General features: G+C 33.7%; 1 protein-coding gene across 2 annotated transcripts in view; it reads left to right on the forward strand.

Annotated features, from left to right (window-relative positions):
• The window catches only part of LOC6031035, a 260,819-nt gene that overhangs the window by 130,359 nt on the left and 111,173 nt on the right, over positions 1 to 19,287 (forward strand). For both annotated transcript variants that reach the window (XM_038261456.1, XM_001841835.2), the window contains exon 6: positions 15,271 to 15,396. In XM_038261456.1, coding sequence (XP_038117384.1) covers positions 15,271 to 15,396 — 126 coding nt within the window. The remainder of the gene's footprint in view (positions 1 to 15,270; positions 15,397 to 19,287) is intronic.

Below are 19,287 nucleotides of genomic sequence, written 5' to 3' on the forward strand. Positions count from 1 at the left end.
CTGAACAGCTCGTTAGCGTTAGTCTCCCAGCAGCATTCATCAAACAAGCCTCAAAGGAAAACTCCACGAACCTCTCACACTTGCAGGGAGCCCGGCTTGTTTTCTTCCCGGGCTGTCTTCAAGGATCCAATTAGATAGTTGTTCATCTCAAAACTAAACAAAACCATTCGCCTCCATCTTGAGCTATAACAGGAAAACTTTTGTGTCCCTCCGGGGGTCTAAAGATCCCACCCAATTGTTTACCACCTCCGCTAGTCTCACCACCTCCCCGTTCTCAAGGATATCCTGAGCTTCTGCGAGATGTAGGTTGCACAAACAAAAGCAAAAGTTCTAATGGATGGATGGCCGCTGGTCCTCGTCGTCGTCTTCTTAGTTGGATCTTCTTCAAAGTCGACCGGCTGACTTTGGGTGCCGTGTTACCGTGTGTAATATTTCTGCGGATCAGCGAAATTGGAGCCACTTTTCTTCAAGTGGGTTTTCTCGGAAGGAGGGCAGCAACAAAAACAAAAACAAAGATGGGGATTTTGGGTGACCCAAAAGTAATGAAATAGTTGGCATATTTATGCAATTATTTCACAATTTTTTTTTAGTGTTTTTCATGTTCATGTACAGCAATATATAAAAAAAACATTTTTTTAGATAAAACCGATCAGACTTTAATTGTTGTTTAAATATCAGTTTAATGTGGTAATTAACCAATTAATGATTCCACAATCACTCCAATTGACTATTCTGAATCAAAAAACGCAAAAGACCAAAATGATCAAAATGACCAAAGTGACCAAAATTACTAAAATGGCAAAAAATTACTAAAATTACAAAAATGACCAAAATTACCAAAATTACCCAAATTACCAAAATGACCAAAATGATCAAAATAACCAAAGTAACCCAAATTACCAAAGTGACCAAAATGACCAAAATGACCAAAATGACCAAAATGACCAAAATTACCAAAATTACCAAAATGACCAAAATGACCAAAATGACCAAAATGACCAAAATGACCAAAATGACCAAAATGACCAAAATTACCAAAATTACCAAAATTACCAAAATTACCAAAATTACCAAAATTACCAAAATTACCAAAATTACCAAAATTACCAAAATGACCAAAATGACCAAAATTACCAAAATTACCAAAATTACCAAAATTACCAAAATTACCAAAATTACCAAAATTACCAAAATGACCAAAATAACCAAAGTGACCAAAATGACCAAAATGATCAAAATGATCAAAATGATCAAAATGATCAAAATGATCAAAATGATCAAAATGATCAAAATGACCAAATTGACCAAATTGACCAAAATGACCAAAATTACCAAAATGATCGAAATTACCAAAATGACCAAAATGGCCAAAATGACCAAATTGACCCAAAAGTCTGAAATGACCAAAATGATCAAAATGATCAAAATGATCAAAATGATCAAAATGATCAAAATGATCAAAATGATCAAAATGATCAAAATGATCAAAATGATCAAAATGATCAAAATGATCAAAATGATCAAAATGATCAAAATGATCAAAATGATCAAAATGATCAAAATGATCAAAATGATCAAAATGACCAAATTGACCAAATTGACCAAAATGACCAAAATTACCAAAATGATCGAAATTACCAAAATGACCAAAATGGCCAAAATGACCAAATTGACCCAAAAGTCTGAAATGACCAAAATGATCAAAATGATCAAAATGATCAAAATGATCAAAATGATCAAAATGATCAAAATGATCAAAATGATCAAAATGATCAAAATGATCAAAATGATCAAAATGATCAAAATGATCAAAATGATCAAAATGATCAAAATGATCAAAATTATCAAAATGATCAAAATGATCAAAATGACCAAAATGACCAGAATGACCAAAATGGCCAAAATGACCAAAATGACCAGAATGACCAAAATGACCAAAATGACCAACATTACCAAAATGACCAAAATGACCAAAATGACCAAAATGACCAAAATGACCAAAATGACCAAAATGACCAAAATGACCAAAATGACCAAAATGACCAAAATGACCAAAATGACCAAAATGATCAAAATGATCAAAAAGACCAAAATTACCAAAATGACCAAAATGATCCAAATGACCCAAATGAACAAATTGACCAAATTGACCAAAATGATCCAAATGACCCAAATGAACAAATTGACCAAATTGACCAAAATGATCAAAATGATCAAAATGACCAAAATGACCAAAATGACCAAAATGACCAAAATGACCAAAATGACCAAAATGACCAAAATGACCAAAATGACCAAAATGACCAAAATGACCAAAATGACCAAAATGACCAAAATGACCTAAAAGACCAAAATGACCAAAATGACCAAAATGACCAAAATGACCAAAATGACCAAAATGACCAAAATGACCAAAATGACCAAAATGACCAAAATGACCAAAATGACCAAAATGACCAAAATGATCAAATCTGGAGTTTTGGTTCCGTATTAAAAATATATTTAAATTCCCGATTGCAAGCTTAAAAATTACAGAAACGCTCGATTATGATAATTTCCTGATTAATTTGTTCAAATAATTGTTATGTTCTGAAAAGGACATATTTGGAGTTTTTTTTGAAAAGGTCCAATAAACCAAATTTCCAGCTTTTGCTTTTTGGGTGTTTTTGAAACCGCCTTGAGTCAGGGGTATTAAAAACACCCAAAAAGCAAAATCTGAAAATTTGTTTTTTTGGACCTTTTCCAAAAATACTCCAAATCGTTGCCATCGTGCTAACTTGTCGAACGTGCATTTTGGGCCTAATTGAGTTAAGAACGCCATTTTGTGCAGCTCACAATGCCTCACCTTTTGACCTTCACAGATCCCCAAAATTCGATTTCAATCCTGAGGTATTCACCAAAAATCGAAAAAACTCCGTGCATTTTTGGCACTTTACATATGAAAGTAGTTTCACTCTTGTCGTGCTATCTTGTCACTCCCTAAAAATCGATGTAAGTGTGACAATTGGCCAAAGGGATTTCAGGTCAGGATGCGTTTGACGCACGTACAAGTCAGACTACCGTAAACATTTGTAATTATAACTCGGGACTACAGCAACAAAATACAACCAAACTTCGGGACAATGCACAGAATGGTCAGCCAAACAAAACGTGTTTTTTATTGTTTACATTGCGTGCTTTTTGTTTTTGTTTTTGTTTATTCAAGGTCAAACATTAAAACGCGTTTTTCTCGGAACGTCGAAATGGCGGGTGCGACATGATAGCACGACGACGTCGAAATATTGAAAATCCAGCCATTTTTGCCTTCCAATCCTCTCTGAGAAAAGGTTATAAGGTCACACAAAAAATGATTTTTATTAATTTTACCTCGTATACCTTCACGTATTCAAATCGACTCAGAATCAAATTCTGAGCACATGTCTGTGAGTGTGGTAGGATGATGATTTGGTCTCATTCAATCCGTCTTGGGGTCCCATAAGTTGCTATTGAAAATTATAGAATTAATTTAAGTTCTTCAAAAGTTATGCTAAAATGACGATTTTAGCAATATTCCGGAAGAAGGTATTTAAAAAAACTTTCCAGCGAGTTCAAAAGATTGAAGAATAGACAATCCTATCAAAAGTTGTAAGCACATAAGTGCACTGGATTATGAAAATTTGACTACTCAATCTGATTGTTTGAATAATGGGTCAATTTGAAAGAACTCTGAAAGGTCCGCCCTTTTGTGTCGATTTTGGATAGCATTACGTTTTAAATGTGAGAAAGGTACCAACCTCCTTAGGATTTATTAAGTAACGATTTATTAGTATATTACAAAAGTGACGAAAATATAGTTGATTATACAAGTGAATCGAACAGCTCTAGCTGAAGTTCTAAGTCACCCTAATCCTTAGGTAACGCACGTTACTAACTTCGCCCTCAATTTCGCCATAGTCTTAACGCTCAAAACATGACGTACTAACCTTGCGAAATACGGCTAAGAATATAAAGAAACTGTTTCACCACAGCAGCTCAACTTGCGAGATGTGCGAGAGTGGCTTTTGTGTAAATAATTAATTTATCCCGCTAGGTTATGAGCTCCATCCTGCTGGAGACCCTCAAGTACTGCGGGGGAAAAAACCCCGTTCAAGAAGCTTCTGGAAGAAGGATAAAAAGTCCTGAATGACGGGCCCCGCGGCAAGGTTGTCATGTAAGTCACGTTCGCACATTAACAAGGATCTATCGCGAGTTGTTGTAGTTACTGGAACCGATGGAACTCCACGTTGTTTTCTGCGCGATGTTATTCTTCGGGGTGCGATATGTTGCTTTTTTTCCACCCCCCCTGAAAAAACACATTGCCACTAAAGTGTACACCCGAGGTTTACCTCAGGATCTCTGGGTGGCTCTTCTCGCGGGGGATGTTTATGGTGCGTGATGTATGATGACGACAATGATGGAGCCACGTGCCGCTCCAACGCGCGGGGGTGGTCCCGATGCTGTTCCGCGGATAATCTCTCGCGTTGTTACTTATGGCCAATTTTTGGGGCTCCTGGGAGACTGGCTGATTTGGATAGGTTTGCCTTCTTGGGTAAGAGATGAAATATTCACAGCTATTGGGGTGATTTATGCCACCGAAATGTTCATAGGGTTGATTTACTTACAGATAGAATTACAAATGCACAACTTTGATGATCAAGATTCATCTTTTAATATTGATGTTCAACGATTCGAGCATTTTATCGTGATCTTGAACACATAATCTAGATAATATTTAGAAATTTTATTAAATCCATAACTTCTTCCAATTTTCTACCAACCTCACCAAACAATTGGAACCTCTTAAAGTGTCCAAATTGTATCACTCCCGGCGAGTGCCCCATAAAATATTAGTCCAAATCACTGCTCCATTGTCCTCGTTTTTTTATATTATATCTCCCCAACTGTCATGCTGCAGAAATCCGACAACGACCAAGACGAAGACGATCCACTTGACACAATGAACTCAAATTGAGTGACATCGCAGTGCTTCCATCCTGTGTGCAAAGATGTCTCTTATTTCCATCATCGTCATCATCATCCCGGTCGTCATCGTCTCCAGCTCGTTCGGTCTTGGTGAAAGGAACCGTTCCCGGGGTTGGCCTCTGCCACCGGAAAAGCAAAAGAAAACCAGGAAAATCTTGTGCCTTAGCAAGCAAGAAAGATGAAAAAACGAACGAAACTGCACATCGGACTACCCATAAAACCTTGAAAATGAGTTTCACTTCCGTCCGGACAATGTCCAGCAGGGCTCGAAGTCGAAGAAAAGACCGGCCAGAAATCACACCAAACGCCATTTCCGCCGAGGTCGTCTCGTCGCGCTGAACTTCCACTTGGATGCCATTGGACGAAAAAAGCCCTAGTTCACTGTGCTTTGATGAGAATAGCTAAGTCATTTCCTGCTCCGTTTCATTACTTGCTTTTTTTCTGGAGACACTGAAACAGAATGTGCTAAATAAAAATTCAAATTTTAAAAATAATTTGTTGTTCTAAACTTATCTAAAAACAACAAACTTTAAATTTTGAAAAATTGAAAATTTTGACCAAATTTAACAACCAACATTGCCCACAGTGCCTGGCTGTGAAAGTAAATGAAAATGGTTTCGTTCACGCCAAGAAGTAGGGCATGAACGAGCTGTTTTTGCCTCCATCTGCCAGAGTGGAAATCATCATGCTGGATGATCCACTGGCTGGCTGGCTTGTCTGAAAGACGACCAGCTGTAGTGGAAGTTGGAACCGAACATCATCCAACCATTTGGGTTCGGTATGGTATAGGGCAGTGATTTGGCTTCATCGGAGGGGAAATGGTGGGCAAATTGATTTCCGAAACTACGCTGCCCAGTTATTCATGGCAGAGAGGCGTGATCGGGAGGTGCTTTCTAAATCACTGAAGAAATGCAACGCATTATTCTTGCATAAGGATGAGAGCATAGTTTTTGTATAAAGAATATGAATGCTTCTAAGATATTTTGATATTCTTTCATTTTTTTAATTCTTATCATTTTTAACACAAATATACAACATTGTTTGGCAATTTGCACTATGAATGTGACTCTATTGATCTTTTTAGTAAATTTGAGAAGAAAAATAACATCAAATCAGTCATTTGAACAACAACATTTTTATAAGAATGTGTTTTGACTTAGAACAATTTTTGTTTTAGTTAAGGAATTGTTATGTTTAAACTACAGCGAGTTTTTTTTGCACTTCTTGTTACACTTCGTTTTATATTAAAGAAAATCCATGTCTAACAGGGAATCGGTTGTACCTGACCCACTCCGATGTAAATGAAACATTGTTGACATGTTATCCTACGCTTATTTAAGCCATTTTTGTGTATATGGAGCCACTCGATAATGACATTTTAGAAAGGCGTTTAAAATATTTTTGTATTTCGTCACTTCTATGAGATTTTTTGATTTTTAAGTTTTAATGTCATTTGTTCAGAATTTGAGTTGATAGGTATACGTGAAGGTTGGTCTACGAGGTCGAATAAAGAAGTTCATTTTTCGAGTGATTTTATAGCCATTCCTCAGTGAGGTGAGAAAGGCAAAAAAGTTAAAATTTGGATGGTTGAAATTTTGGTTGGATGAATATTACTTCTTTTTTTAGTAATATTACATAGAAAATGAGTAAAAATGTGAACCTGAAGAAAAAACATCAGAAACTGATGAATATTCATCAATTCCTGATGTAATATTACACATTTTTTGACACAAAATCAGTCATACACAGAAAAAAAAGTTGAAATTTGGAATGTTGAAAATTTAGTAGGTTACATCTTTTTTGAGTAAATTACATAAAAAATGTGTAAAAATGTGAACCTGATGAATATTCATCAAAAACTGATGAAAATTCATAATTTTTGGAGTAAAATAATATTTTTTTTTTATCACAAAATCAGTCACAATTTACTGATGAATATTACCATTTTTTTCTGTGAATATTACCTCTTTTATGATGTAAATTTACCTCATTTTAGCCAGAAAAAGTGACATTACAACAAAAAAGTTGTAAAATTACATTTTTTCAATGGTAAAATTCCCATTTAACTGACATAAAAAATGTACCCCTTGCCAGATGTAATATTATCATGATTTTTTTTACTGTGTATGTAAGACTTGATTTTTCAGTCTCGAAAATGTTTTAAGCCTGTCCAATTTCCCATAAGTTTCTACATTTTTAGCATTTACGAATTTGTCTAATAACCTAGCTGAACCAGCCTCCGGATGTTAGCTCATTAATAAAGATAAATAAAATAATTTGTCCAATAATTATTTAAGTATTTTCATATAAAAACCAAAAAAAATCTACCTACGTTTAAAAAAAAAAATATCAATATCTCAAAAATATCGATAGTTTAAACATTTTTCTGAAAGTACTCTAAATTTTTACAAAACTACATAGTTTAAAAAAAATACTCAAATGTTATGTTTTTGCTGTATCGTATGATTATGGTTGGGAATTTCGCAATGATTTCAGCAGTAGGGGAAAGTGGGCCAAGTGTAACAAGCTAAGGAAATGCTCGTTATAACCCAATAAAACGTTAAAAAATCTGTCGGATTTTATTATAATCATCTTATTCTAGGTCTTGACTAAGACTTTGTTAGAACGAGTTTTTAAAAAATCATGTTTTTTAATGCAAAAAAATGATTTTAAAATTTTTCATTTTCCGTACGTTCTACTCAACTAGTGGGGCAAGACGAACAACCCGTTGGGGCAAGAGGAACAATGCATGAAAAAAACATGTTAATTTGCTAACAATTGAACTTTTATCACTTAGATACGTCAGATTAGAATGTATTTGAAAGGTTTCTTCCATTTTTAGATTAAATAATGATATTTTACTAAAAATGTCATCGTTTTTACGAAAAAAAATATTACTAAGATGATAAATAGTAAATTTTCATAATATCACTATATTTTGTATGGACAATTTTTTTAACAATTGTTTATCAGTTTTAAGTACGTTCATGTATTTATTTCCCAATAAAATATGTTGTTGCAGCAATTCGTAATTTTTTCCATACTAAAAATCCATATGGTACACTTGCCCCACCTGAACAAGATTTTTTAAAAGCTCTCAACAAAAATAACCAAAAGTTAAATCATACTTTATAAAAGGTGCATGTCATTGGTAGGGACACTACTGATCTAGGAAAAAAGAATTTCGATAAAATGAGCCTTAAAACGAACCGTAAGCCTTATTTTATCCTTTCCAAATATTATAAGAAAACAAAGGTTTTGAAAAAAACTTCATTAAATCTTATGCCCCGTGGCGTTTACGTTGTTTTGGCGGTTATGTGGTAGTAGAATCAGCTAATTGCACTGCTAGCAACAATTCCTCATACTGGAAATAATCAAAATTGTAAAAAATACGGCCGTACGAGCGATTGTTCCTCTTGCCCCATATGGTCGTCTTGCCCCACCATCCCCTATTAGCATTGCACAGTGGTCCAGATCGCAAAATTAAGTGGAAAACGGATTTTCCAAAAAATGGTGAAGTTTTGGAGCTTTGGTGTCTTCAAAAGAGTTATTGCAAATGGAAGGGCAACTTTTGGTTTGGTTGAAAATTAGGGTGGTTCACTATTAGAGTGATTTTGAAAATCTAACTTTTCAGATATATTTTTGGGAATTTTTTTGTCTTCTAAAAAGTTGTTGAACTTGCCAATCCAAGCAACTTTGTCGAAGACATCAAAATTTTATCTCGTAATCTACGCCTCCTACGACGAAATTAATAGAAAGCATCTGAGCAAACCTTCAAAAATCAGTTTTTTGAATGTGGCAATTCAGGGTTAAGTTTTAGAGAAAAGTGATATTTGGGGCACTTTTAGAGCTCTAAAAAACAAACAATTTTATTTGTTGACAGTTCAAGTTGGACTTAAGGGACAAACGTTACAGCCGTTTTAAGGTAAAAAAGCAAATTTAAAACTTTAATATCTCGAAAAGGCGCAAGCCAAATTTTAGCACCAGGTTGCATTTGAAAGAGGAGGTCCAGCCCTACAAACGCTGAAGAAATCTCAGGGGTGTTTTTCTTTAAACTCGAGATATCTTCATTTGAAAAAGGCTAATTTTCAAGGGAAAACCATATGGGACCACCCTAACGAAATTCGAAAATTTTCCAAATATATGTTTTTCCATGTAATTTTGTCCGCTGAATCTGAACCTGCCCTCAGAATTGAGCCAAATTGTTAAAAAAAATGGTTTTTGGTCAAATTTAGGGTTTCCACGTAAAATTATCATTTGAACCATTTTTTAAAATGCACTATCTTTAGCTTCGTAGATATTTAAGTATTGACGAAAATTTTGTTTTTTTTTGCGAAAAAAGAGTTTTTTCGATGCTGTACATCGGCCGATCTAAATTTTGAAAAAATATTTGCAACAGCTTAATTTTTATTAAAAAGAAAATGTAATTTTTCAACATTTTTCCAATTGACAAATTTTTAATTTAAACAAACTTGCAATCAACATTATACATTGATTAATATTTTTAAGATTAATTGATCCAGTTTAAATATGTTTTTGGTAAAATTTCGATTAAGATTTATTAAAAATTCATATATTTAAAAAACAACTGTGGTAATTGTGAACAATGCATTTTACAACGCTTTCATAAATCTGGAATTGAATATTAATTTATTTTTATTTTTGTGTCATGGCCACAGTCTTTAAAAAATATTTGCAAAATTAATGTTGGGTCTAACGTTAACTAAATTAATAACAGACCTTTAACAGGCAATTATCATCATCAAGATTAATACGTTTTACTTTTTTCAATCACTTTTTTTTATTCAATGCCCTTTTTATAAACGGTTGCAAACGATCTTCAAGCTATCTCTTAAGCACGCTCCTAATTAAAAGTTCATTTCATTGGTTTCCACCAAGTCATTCACAATCACATTACTCACACCAACTGTATCCACGTGTATGTTCCATTGTCTGCCCGCGGCAACTTTCCAGAGATGCGTCGGATGTGATATATGTGACTGTGCTGCCAACTATCATGCACAAATCCCACCAAACAGCGGGTGGGTTGAATCGGTGGGAGGAAAACTTTCAAATTCCCCCAAGACAACGCGGACAAAAATTTTCCTCATTCCGGACGCAAACCAAAAGGCAGAGAGCGCCGAGATTCCTATCGGGACGCAGACCGGGGATTCCGCGCGCCGCCACTATTTCCCGGGAATTCGTGATGAAATCTTGGGCGAGTTTCGGAGCATTCGCCGTCGCGTCGGTTGCGTGTTGATTCCCCGAATTCATTTAAAACTTTTTTAATCAATCAGCACTGATTCGCTTTCGGTGTAGTTTCTGTCGGCTTTGTGCCCGTGGAAAGCTTCGTTGAGTGCCAGAGATTAAAAGCTAGTTGGCTTGGGCTTTGTATTGGACGTCTGGAGAAATAGTGGGAGCTTTTGACGGCTTTATGGACAATGTGGAAGATTCTTCGTAATGGTAAGACAACAGTTTCATAAAAGTATAAATCCAGGAATCTTCATCATCTTTTCAACGTAATTTGATCCAGTCTTTGAAAGTTGTAGGACTTCTCACAGAGCATTCAAACCAAAATATGTGAAAGGAACTCTTGAGCAGTGCAGTGGAACCAAATTCCGTAACTTTCTCCCTGGAAATCTCTCTAGGAAAGGGTTGAAACAAAGGAACAAAATCTACCCATTCGACGAGAGTCGAGAGTCGAGTGTTACGCTTGAACAATCACGAATCTCTTGGAGGCAGGTTTGCGAACCTCAAGAAACTGTGGAAGCTGGGTGGTAGTAGAGACGGACGAGTGCCGGAAAACTCATAACTTTTCGCCTTTCTATCCTAGAGTCTACAGTGTAATCTTTTTCAAGTGGAGCTGAGGACGCGGAAGAAGGCAGGAAATATCCCTGGGAACGCGTGTATCTTGGCACAAGCCTCCGTAGAAAACCTTCGCCAGGCCTTCCAAGATGAGACACAATCCTCTTGTTTGAGAAACCATTTCTTCGAAAAAGGATTGTCTTGAGATCAGAGCATCCAAGAGTGGAAACGAGGGGGTGGGGCCAATCGAAGACGATTCGCATCGATATTGGAAATTTTCGGCACAACTTCCAGCGACTTTTAGCGCACGATTTTCAGAGGATCAGCGAACACACACCCACACAAAGCGTGAGTTTTGGAAAAGGATTTCACGGCTGTGTTGCTGCATGCGCCACCGCCACCACACCGTTGATTTGGGGATTTTCGCGGGAAACGAGGGCAGAAATTTGGTTTATGGGGATGGTGGGGGAAAAAGAAGGAAGGGCAAGACATTGAAGATCAATTCAAGTGCGCTGGGAGAATGGGAAATCTATTGGCTCGCCAGGTTTTACCTTTTGAAAATGATGGTAGTTTGTTAAAAGTTGGTGATTGTTTTTTTTAGAGAACATAAACAATGATGTGAAATTCTCATGTTTTTCGTATCGAAATGTACCTTTGTGAAACTTTTATGAAGTATACAATTTTCGAGTCCTTTCAATTTTATTAAATAAATATTTTCTGAAACATTTGAATTTTTAATTTTAAAAGGTTTTTTTAAAGATGTGATCCGTGTAATGTAATGAAAAAATAGTTTCTAGAAATTTATCTATAAACCTTTGATTATTTTTCTTTCAAAAGTTATACAAATGTTTTTTTTTTGCTTGAGAGCAGGTCTCTAGGATTTCGGTCATTCGATTTTTTTTGTATTTTTTAATCCGACTGAAACTTTTTTGGTGCCTTCGGTATGCCCAAATAAGCCATTTTGCATCATTAGTTTGTTCATATAATTTTCCATACAAATTTCGCAGCTGTGTATAAAAATGATGTATGAAAATTCAAAAGTCTGGGCCAAACATTCAATATTACGCCCTTTTAAAATGTTAGTCTTGATTTGAAAATTTTGAAAATAATGTTTTCGAAAAGATCAGAAAATTTCACAAATGTTTCATATATTAACATTGAAAATCGGACCATTAGCTGCTGAGATATCGACATTAAAAAATGGTGGGCTGTTTGGGTGAGACTTAGAAAACAACAATTTTCCTGTTTTTAAACACTTGCATGGCAATATCTCAGCAACTAAGGGTCGTATCAACAAAGTTCAATAAAGCAAAATATAGAGAATTTTCTCATTTTTTTCAAAAATATTATTTTTAAAAGTAAGCAAACATGTGCACTAATTAAAAAAAATGAAAAACTGCGACTATTTTCAAAAAAATCACCTAAATATGGATTTAACATGAAAACGGTGCACTTTATCAAAATTTTACTAGAGTACTTTTTGATTGCAAATTGGATTTTACATCGAAAAATGAAGTTGAAAAAATTATGCGACCAATATTTCGATTTTCTGAAAAAATAAGTATTGATTCAAAAATTCATAACTCGGTCAATGATTTTTTCCACAACCTGGAAATTTCTGAAAAGTTGGCATTTTATGTCCTCTAAAACATATCAAAAAATAAAAAAAATTAAAAATAGTGTTTTTTTTTGCAAATCAAGTTTTAGTGATAAAAAGTTAAATAAAAAAATCACCAATTTTTTTATCGTGTATCATTTTTTCCAGTGTAGTCCGTATCCATATCTAAAACTTTGCCGAAGACACCAAATCGATCAAAAAATTCCTTCAAAAGATACAGAATTTTGAATTTTCATGCATCATTTTTGTATGGACAGCTGCGAAATTTGCATGGAAAATTATATGGACAAACTAATGATGCAAAATGGCTTCTTTGGGCAACTAAAAGGCACCAAAAAAGTTTCAGTTGGATAAAAAAATACAAAAATTAAAATTGAAGATAAAAGACCGATTTCGTAGAGAATTGCTCTTGAGTATCTAGATTTTGTAAGGTATTTTCGATTTTAGTATTGAATGGATACCTCCTGGAAAAAAATAATTTTTGTTCTTACAAGACTGCATTAAATTTTGTTGATGAGCATTTATAAGATGCAGAAAATCTTAATTAAAAAAGGTGGAATTCATCTTGTTTTACAAAATATTGGAAGCACGAGCTTGAGCTTGAGTTTACCAAATTTTTAATGTAAAAAAAACAGAATCAAAAAAGAAGTTACTCATTTAAAACTTGTTTAATTTACTTTAAAAATGATGACTGGCCTTCTATTATACGAAGTGGACCTAAAAGATTTCATATGATGAGTTGATTTTTCAAAATTCAGTATCATTTTACTACCGAATCGTGCTCTTGATCCTCTCGTATGCCGATGCCCATGACGCTATTTTGGCACTTCAAAAACCTCCATTTGTGAGTTTGTTGCTGATTGTTGATAGGACATGAACTCAATCTTCAAAGTTTTCAACCAATTTTGCAGCAAAATTTTCGAATCTTTTTAAAAATAAATCAGAAATGTTAGAAAAGTTTTGTTTTGACTTGGAATTCATAAATAATTTGAAAAAAAATATGTTAATCTTCAAAATATGGGCAAAACTGCCACATGAGCTATAACCATAAAGAACTCAAAAGGTGTAATTTTTTGTCTTCTGAAACATGAAAATGGGAATTAAAAAATACGAAAGAATTTTGTACAGTATTTTTTAATTCTTCTCATCAATTTCACATTTTTGCCGAATATTTATTTGATTTAGAAAACCATTCTCAAAGTATCAGTATAGAAATTTCTAATAGTTCTCTCAAAGTTTCAAAAATAATTCGAAGCCCCGGATAAGTGCAAGATAATTTTTTCATTATTACATTCTTAAAAAAAAGGAATTAAATCGTTTTACGAATACGTAGAAACTATGGTTAACTCTAATTCTAGGGCTAGTCATTTTTAATGGCATAAAAATATTTGAATTGCACGGGATTTCCAGGGTACTTTAAAATCTGCTTAAAATAAATTTAAGATAATTCAATTTAGAAAAAAATTGTTCAGAGTTACTAGAAAATATAAAAAAATAATTCCCAGACCTTGGCTCAATTTTATAAAATTATGTAGAATATTCATCGCTAGAAATTACGATTCGCCATTTCTAATCTCTTTACTGTTTTTTTTCAGAAATTTAATTTGCTAAATTAAACATATTCTTAACGACATATTTACCAAAGATCTTTCTGACATTTGTTGTTGATAATTCTTGAAAATGATTAAGCATTACAAAATGCTGAAAATAAAAATTCTTGCAAAATGTTTTTTTTAATCAAATTGAACAAAAATATTTATTTATGACCACAAAATAGAATTTTAAATTTTCCTAACATTATATGCCATTTTTTAATCGTTATTTCAATCAATTTTGAAGAGATTTTAAAATGGCTGTTTTGTCTTTCTTTTTACTGTAATTAGGCTGGTACAAATATTTGTTAAAGTTTTTGTCATTAGGGGGCAAAAAAAATATTTTTACAATAAACTTCAAAATTTCAATGAAAATTCAAGTGCAATCAGCTGAAATCAAATTAAAATACATTCGCCTGCGTTTAAAAACATTTTTAGCATGTTTGGGTTTTTTAAAAAATCTTAAGATTTTTTGAAAATTTTCGATGCAAATTTTTTTTTTCGATGCAATTTTTGTTTTTGTCAGATCTTAGATTTTTTGAAAAATAATGATTGCAAAACAACTGAACTAGTGTAAAATGCATTCTAAAACACATTTTTCATGTGAAGACTATGGCTTGTTATTTAAATTTTTATTTTTTTATTTTTGCCCCCTTGACCTCGGCCAGGGCCGATGGACAAAAACTTTTTTAAATATTTGCATCGGCCTTAAAACAAAAAATAAAAGTTTTTTACATTATTCAAGAAATTTTATATGATATTCAAAAATGGACTTAAGCTATACAATGCTTTAAGCCATGGCAAATTGAAATCAAAGTTATTTTCGCAGGAAAATCACAATCGATTAAAAGTCTCATTGGCTGAAGTAGAAAAACGTGGGGGTATTAAAAACAATTAAGTAAAAACGATCGATTGAATGCACTAAAGTAAAAAAAAGTACCAAATTCTTTTATGCTAAGAATTTTGCCTCTTTTCCTTATTTAGTAATTAGGTTTTTTTTAATTAAGAAAAACCGAATTACTTAATATGGAAAATAGGTAACATTCCTAGAATAAAGGAATTTGTACTTTTTTGTGAAAATTTGAAATCCTATTTTTTTCGGTTACCTTGTTGCGCAAAACGCACTCTCAAAATTGTAAAACTCAACATTAAGCTTTTACATATATCAAAACGGAATTCATACTTAAATTAAACAAATAAAAATACAATACCAATCGATTACATTTCTTGTTTCTCCCCCTCTCCCTTTCACAGATCATCTTCGACCGGTTCACGGTGGGCCGCTTCGACGAGGGCCTCATCGATCCGGACCTGGACTCGAGCGATGCCAGCCTGACCAGCGGTGGCGATCTTCCCGGCTGTCCGGAGGGATTCATGCAGGTAAGGACCACACCATTTTTTTTTCGTCGTTGTCCAATTTGCTTCGCTTAGTCAGCACTCTTTGTGGATTGCACCATCATCATCATCAGCAGCAGTGCCCGGAATCCAAAACCAGGAGGACACTCCAGGTTGAGAGGGCGCAAAAAACACCCTGAAATTGGATGTGTTTTGAACACGAGCCTTTCAACGGGCCGAGGTGTTGTGTTTTCCTCCTGTGGGATCGGGCAAAAAAGAGGGGACTCTGCAGTAAGTTTTGAAAAGGGTCTACTAATGGAAACGAAGTTTGTGATTGAACTTGCTCGAGTTGAACGGACGGGTTGCATTTAAACTCGACAAGTGCTGAGATTTGTCCTTCTAAAGCGACTTCAAAGGAAAGGAAGCACGAAACTATGTCACTGCGCTTCTTGCTCAGCTCCGGGAGAAGCTGCAGCAGATGCTGTCAGTGCAAATATAAAAAAGGACACGAACCACACTTGGCCTGAACTCGCCAGGACTTCACCCACGACGAGAAGGACGAGAGAGAGAGGGAAAACCTGATGTTGCTAAACAAAACATTATTTTATGGTATGTGTACACAACTTGGGCACAAATACAAACACATACCCAAACACACGCTTACAACGTGAGGTTTGCATCCCGGCAACGTGGATGACGATGAAAACATACATTCTGTGTATCACACAAAAGATGTGTCCTTTGGACATGGTGGACAGGCCAGGCCAGCATCGGCGGTGAAAGATAGAGCGATATTGCTGTCATGGTTTGGCGTTTCTCTAAAATGGAGGATTTCGAGGATATGTGGAAGCTGTGGACGTCAGCGCGTTTGCTGTGCAATTACGGGATTGTAAAGAGGGCGGAGAGTGAAGGCGATAGATGTGTTTGTGGAATTCCAAGCACAATGGTTGTTTATTTTTGCTGACGCTTGGAAACTAAAATGGTCTCACACATGAAAATAAAGAAATGCCATTTAGCTTCAAGATATCACGAAATTTCAAAGATTGGTGATTTATAAAACTTAATTTTATTACGTAATGAAAACATGACATGAAAAATTGAAATATGTATCTTCAATTCAAAACTTTCTTGTCAAATACAATAACTAATACTTGGAAATTATTATTGACCCCGATGAAATTGGTCAAAATTATTTCATAGTTCTAGCCAATTTTAGTAAAATCCCTTAGGGGGTATATCAAATAATTAAAAAAATCCACTTTCAAAATTTCAACTTTTTAGAATAATTTTAGCTTAAGGACCTCATTTCATGGCCAAAATAATGATCCCAACGAAATTGGTCAAAATTATCTCATAGTTCTAGCCAATATATCAAATAATTAAAAAAGTCAACTTTCAAAACTTCAACTTTTTAGAATAATTTTAGCTTAAGGACCCCATTTCATGGCCAAAATAATGATCCTGACGAATTGGTCAAAATTACCCCATAGTTCTAACCATTTTAAACAAAGTCTTTTAGGGGGTATATCAAATAATTTGAAAAATCAACTTTCAAAACTTTTCAGAATAATTTTAGCTTAAGGACCTCATTTCATGGCCAAAATAATGACTCCGACGAAACTGGTCAAAATTATCCCATAGTTCTAGCCAATTTTAGCAATGTCCCTTAGGGGGTATATCAAATAATAAAAAAAATCAACTTCCAAAATTTCAACTTTTTAGAATAATTTTAGCTTAAGGACCCATATAATGGCCAAAATAATGACCCCGACGAAATTAGACAAAATTATCCCAAAGATCTAAACATATTTAATAAAAGAAAAAAATAACAGATTGTGTTATGGACACTTAGAAACTTTTCCATTTGTGAGATTTATGGTAATTTTATTTCTAAGTCAGTATACGGAACGAATAACACATTTTGTTATTAGAAGGGTTTTTGAAATGTATAACATTTCCTCTTATTATCGTGTTATTAAACATTTTCAATATAATATCACTTCAATACCAAATTTTGTTATTTTATCAGAAACTGTTATTATTTTTTTTCTTGAAGCTGAACTTCAGGATAAAATAATAACACTTTTTGTTATTTTAACAGGATTTGTAATTGAAATATTATTAATTTGTTATTGTCTGCCCGGGTTACCATTAAAAATTCAACTCGGTGAATTTTTACAAAAGGTGGGATTAAATTGTACGTGGATCAAATGGAAAATATCATCATATTCTTTAAAATAATTTAGAATAAATTGTTTTTGCAATTCCGTCGTAAAAATATTTACTTTTTCTGTCATTCTTGAACGACGAAATAGCCTACTTTTCTGTACCAAAAATAACAGAAGCGAATAGCACTCAAATGGGTTCTGAAAAGTTGAGCACTTGTTTTGAAAAGTAACACTTTTCAAAAAAAAAATATTTAAACGATTTATTTACAAAATACATGAAAATTTGACATAAAATTTTACTCAGTGTGTGTTTTTTTGGAATTGCAAAAAATGTTGTATGGAACTCGTTGCAAAACTTGATTTTTCAGCACTCTTCGTATTTATCCAACGAGGTTCACCGATGTACGACTCGTGCTGAAAAAATCCTCTTTTTGCAACTTGTTGCATAAACTACTATTTTGAAATTCCGTCGTAAAAATATTTACTTTTTCTGTCATTCTCGAGCGACGAAACGGCTTTTCTCTGCCAAAAATAACAGAATGAAAAATCAATCAAGTAGAACTTTTCAGCATTTATTTTGAAAAGTGTTGCTATTCGATTCTGTTATTTTTGGTACAGAAAAGTAGGCTATTCCGTCGTAAAAATATTTACTTTTTCTGTCATTCTCGAGCGACGAAACGGCTTTTCTCTGCCAAAAATAACAGAATGAAAAATCAATACCTTTCAAAACCAGAACTTTTCAGCACTGAAATCGGTGCTTAAAAATTGAACTTTTCAGCACTGGTGTCGAAAAGCAAAATTAGCAGCTTAGCACATGGATGTTTGGAAATTAGCAGCTTAGCACATGGATGACATGAAATTCCAAAATAAGTTCTATATTAAATGTTATTTTATTTATTTTTCAAATAATAGTAGTTTATGCAACAAGTTGCAAAAAGAGGATTTTTTCAGCACGAGTCGTACATTTATCCAACGAGGTTCACCGAGCTGGATAAATACGAAGAGTGCTGAAAAAACAAGTTTTGAAACGAGTTCCATACAACATTTTTTGCAAATCCGAAAAACACCCATTAAGTGAAATTTTAAGTCAAATTTCCATGTATTTTGTCAATAAATCGTTTAAATAAATAAAAAATTGAAAAATGTTACTTTTCCAAACAAGTGCTGAAAAGTTCAACTTTTCAGCACCCATTTCAGTGCTGAAAAGTAGAACTTTTCAGCATTTATTTTGAAAAGTGTTGCTATTCGATTCTGTTATTTTTGGTACAGAAAAGTAGGCTATTTCGTCGTTCAAGAATGACAGGAAAAGTAAGTAGTTTCACGACGGAATTGCAAAAAACAGTTTTTGTAACTGACGCTGGTTTTTTGCCACTGAGAAATGTTACGAATGTTACGAAAAAATGTTACGAAAAAATGTTACGAAAAAATAAATGAAAAAACGGTTTCGTTCTGATTCTGTTGTTTTTTTTATGAAGTTTCTTTTTGATTTTCAACGAAAATTTGCTGAATTAAAAAAAAATCAGTAGAAACTAAAGTTTTTAAACGGTGGAATATTTTTGATTAGTCTGTTTATCACTTCTATCAAGCAATATATTGTTTATACCTTCAGGAGTAAAAACCATCTATATAATTAATATTATTTTTTTTATGTGCAATTTCAAGATTTTCTACCCCCCCAACAATAAAACTGCATTTGGCTGTTTTTCAAAACAATTACTACACAGAAAAAAAAATCATGGTAATATTACATCTGGGAAGGGGTACATCT

Source organism: Culex quinquefasciatus, chromosome 3 (genome assembly GCF_015732765.1).
Source record: "Culex quinquefasciatus strain JHB chromosome 3, VPISU_Cqui_1.0_pri_paternal, whole genome shotgun sequence".
Lineage (NCBI taxonomy): Eukaryota > Metazoa > Arthropoda > Insecta > Diptera > Culicidae > Culex > Culex quinquefasciatus.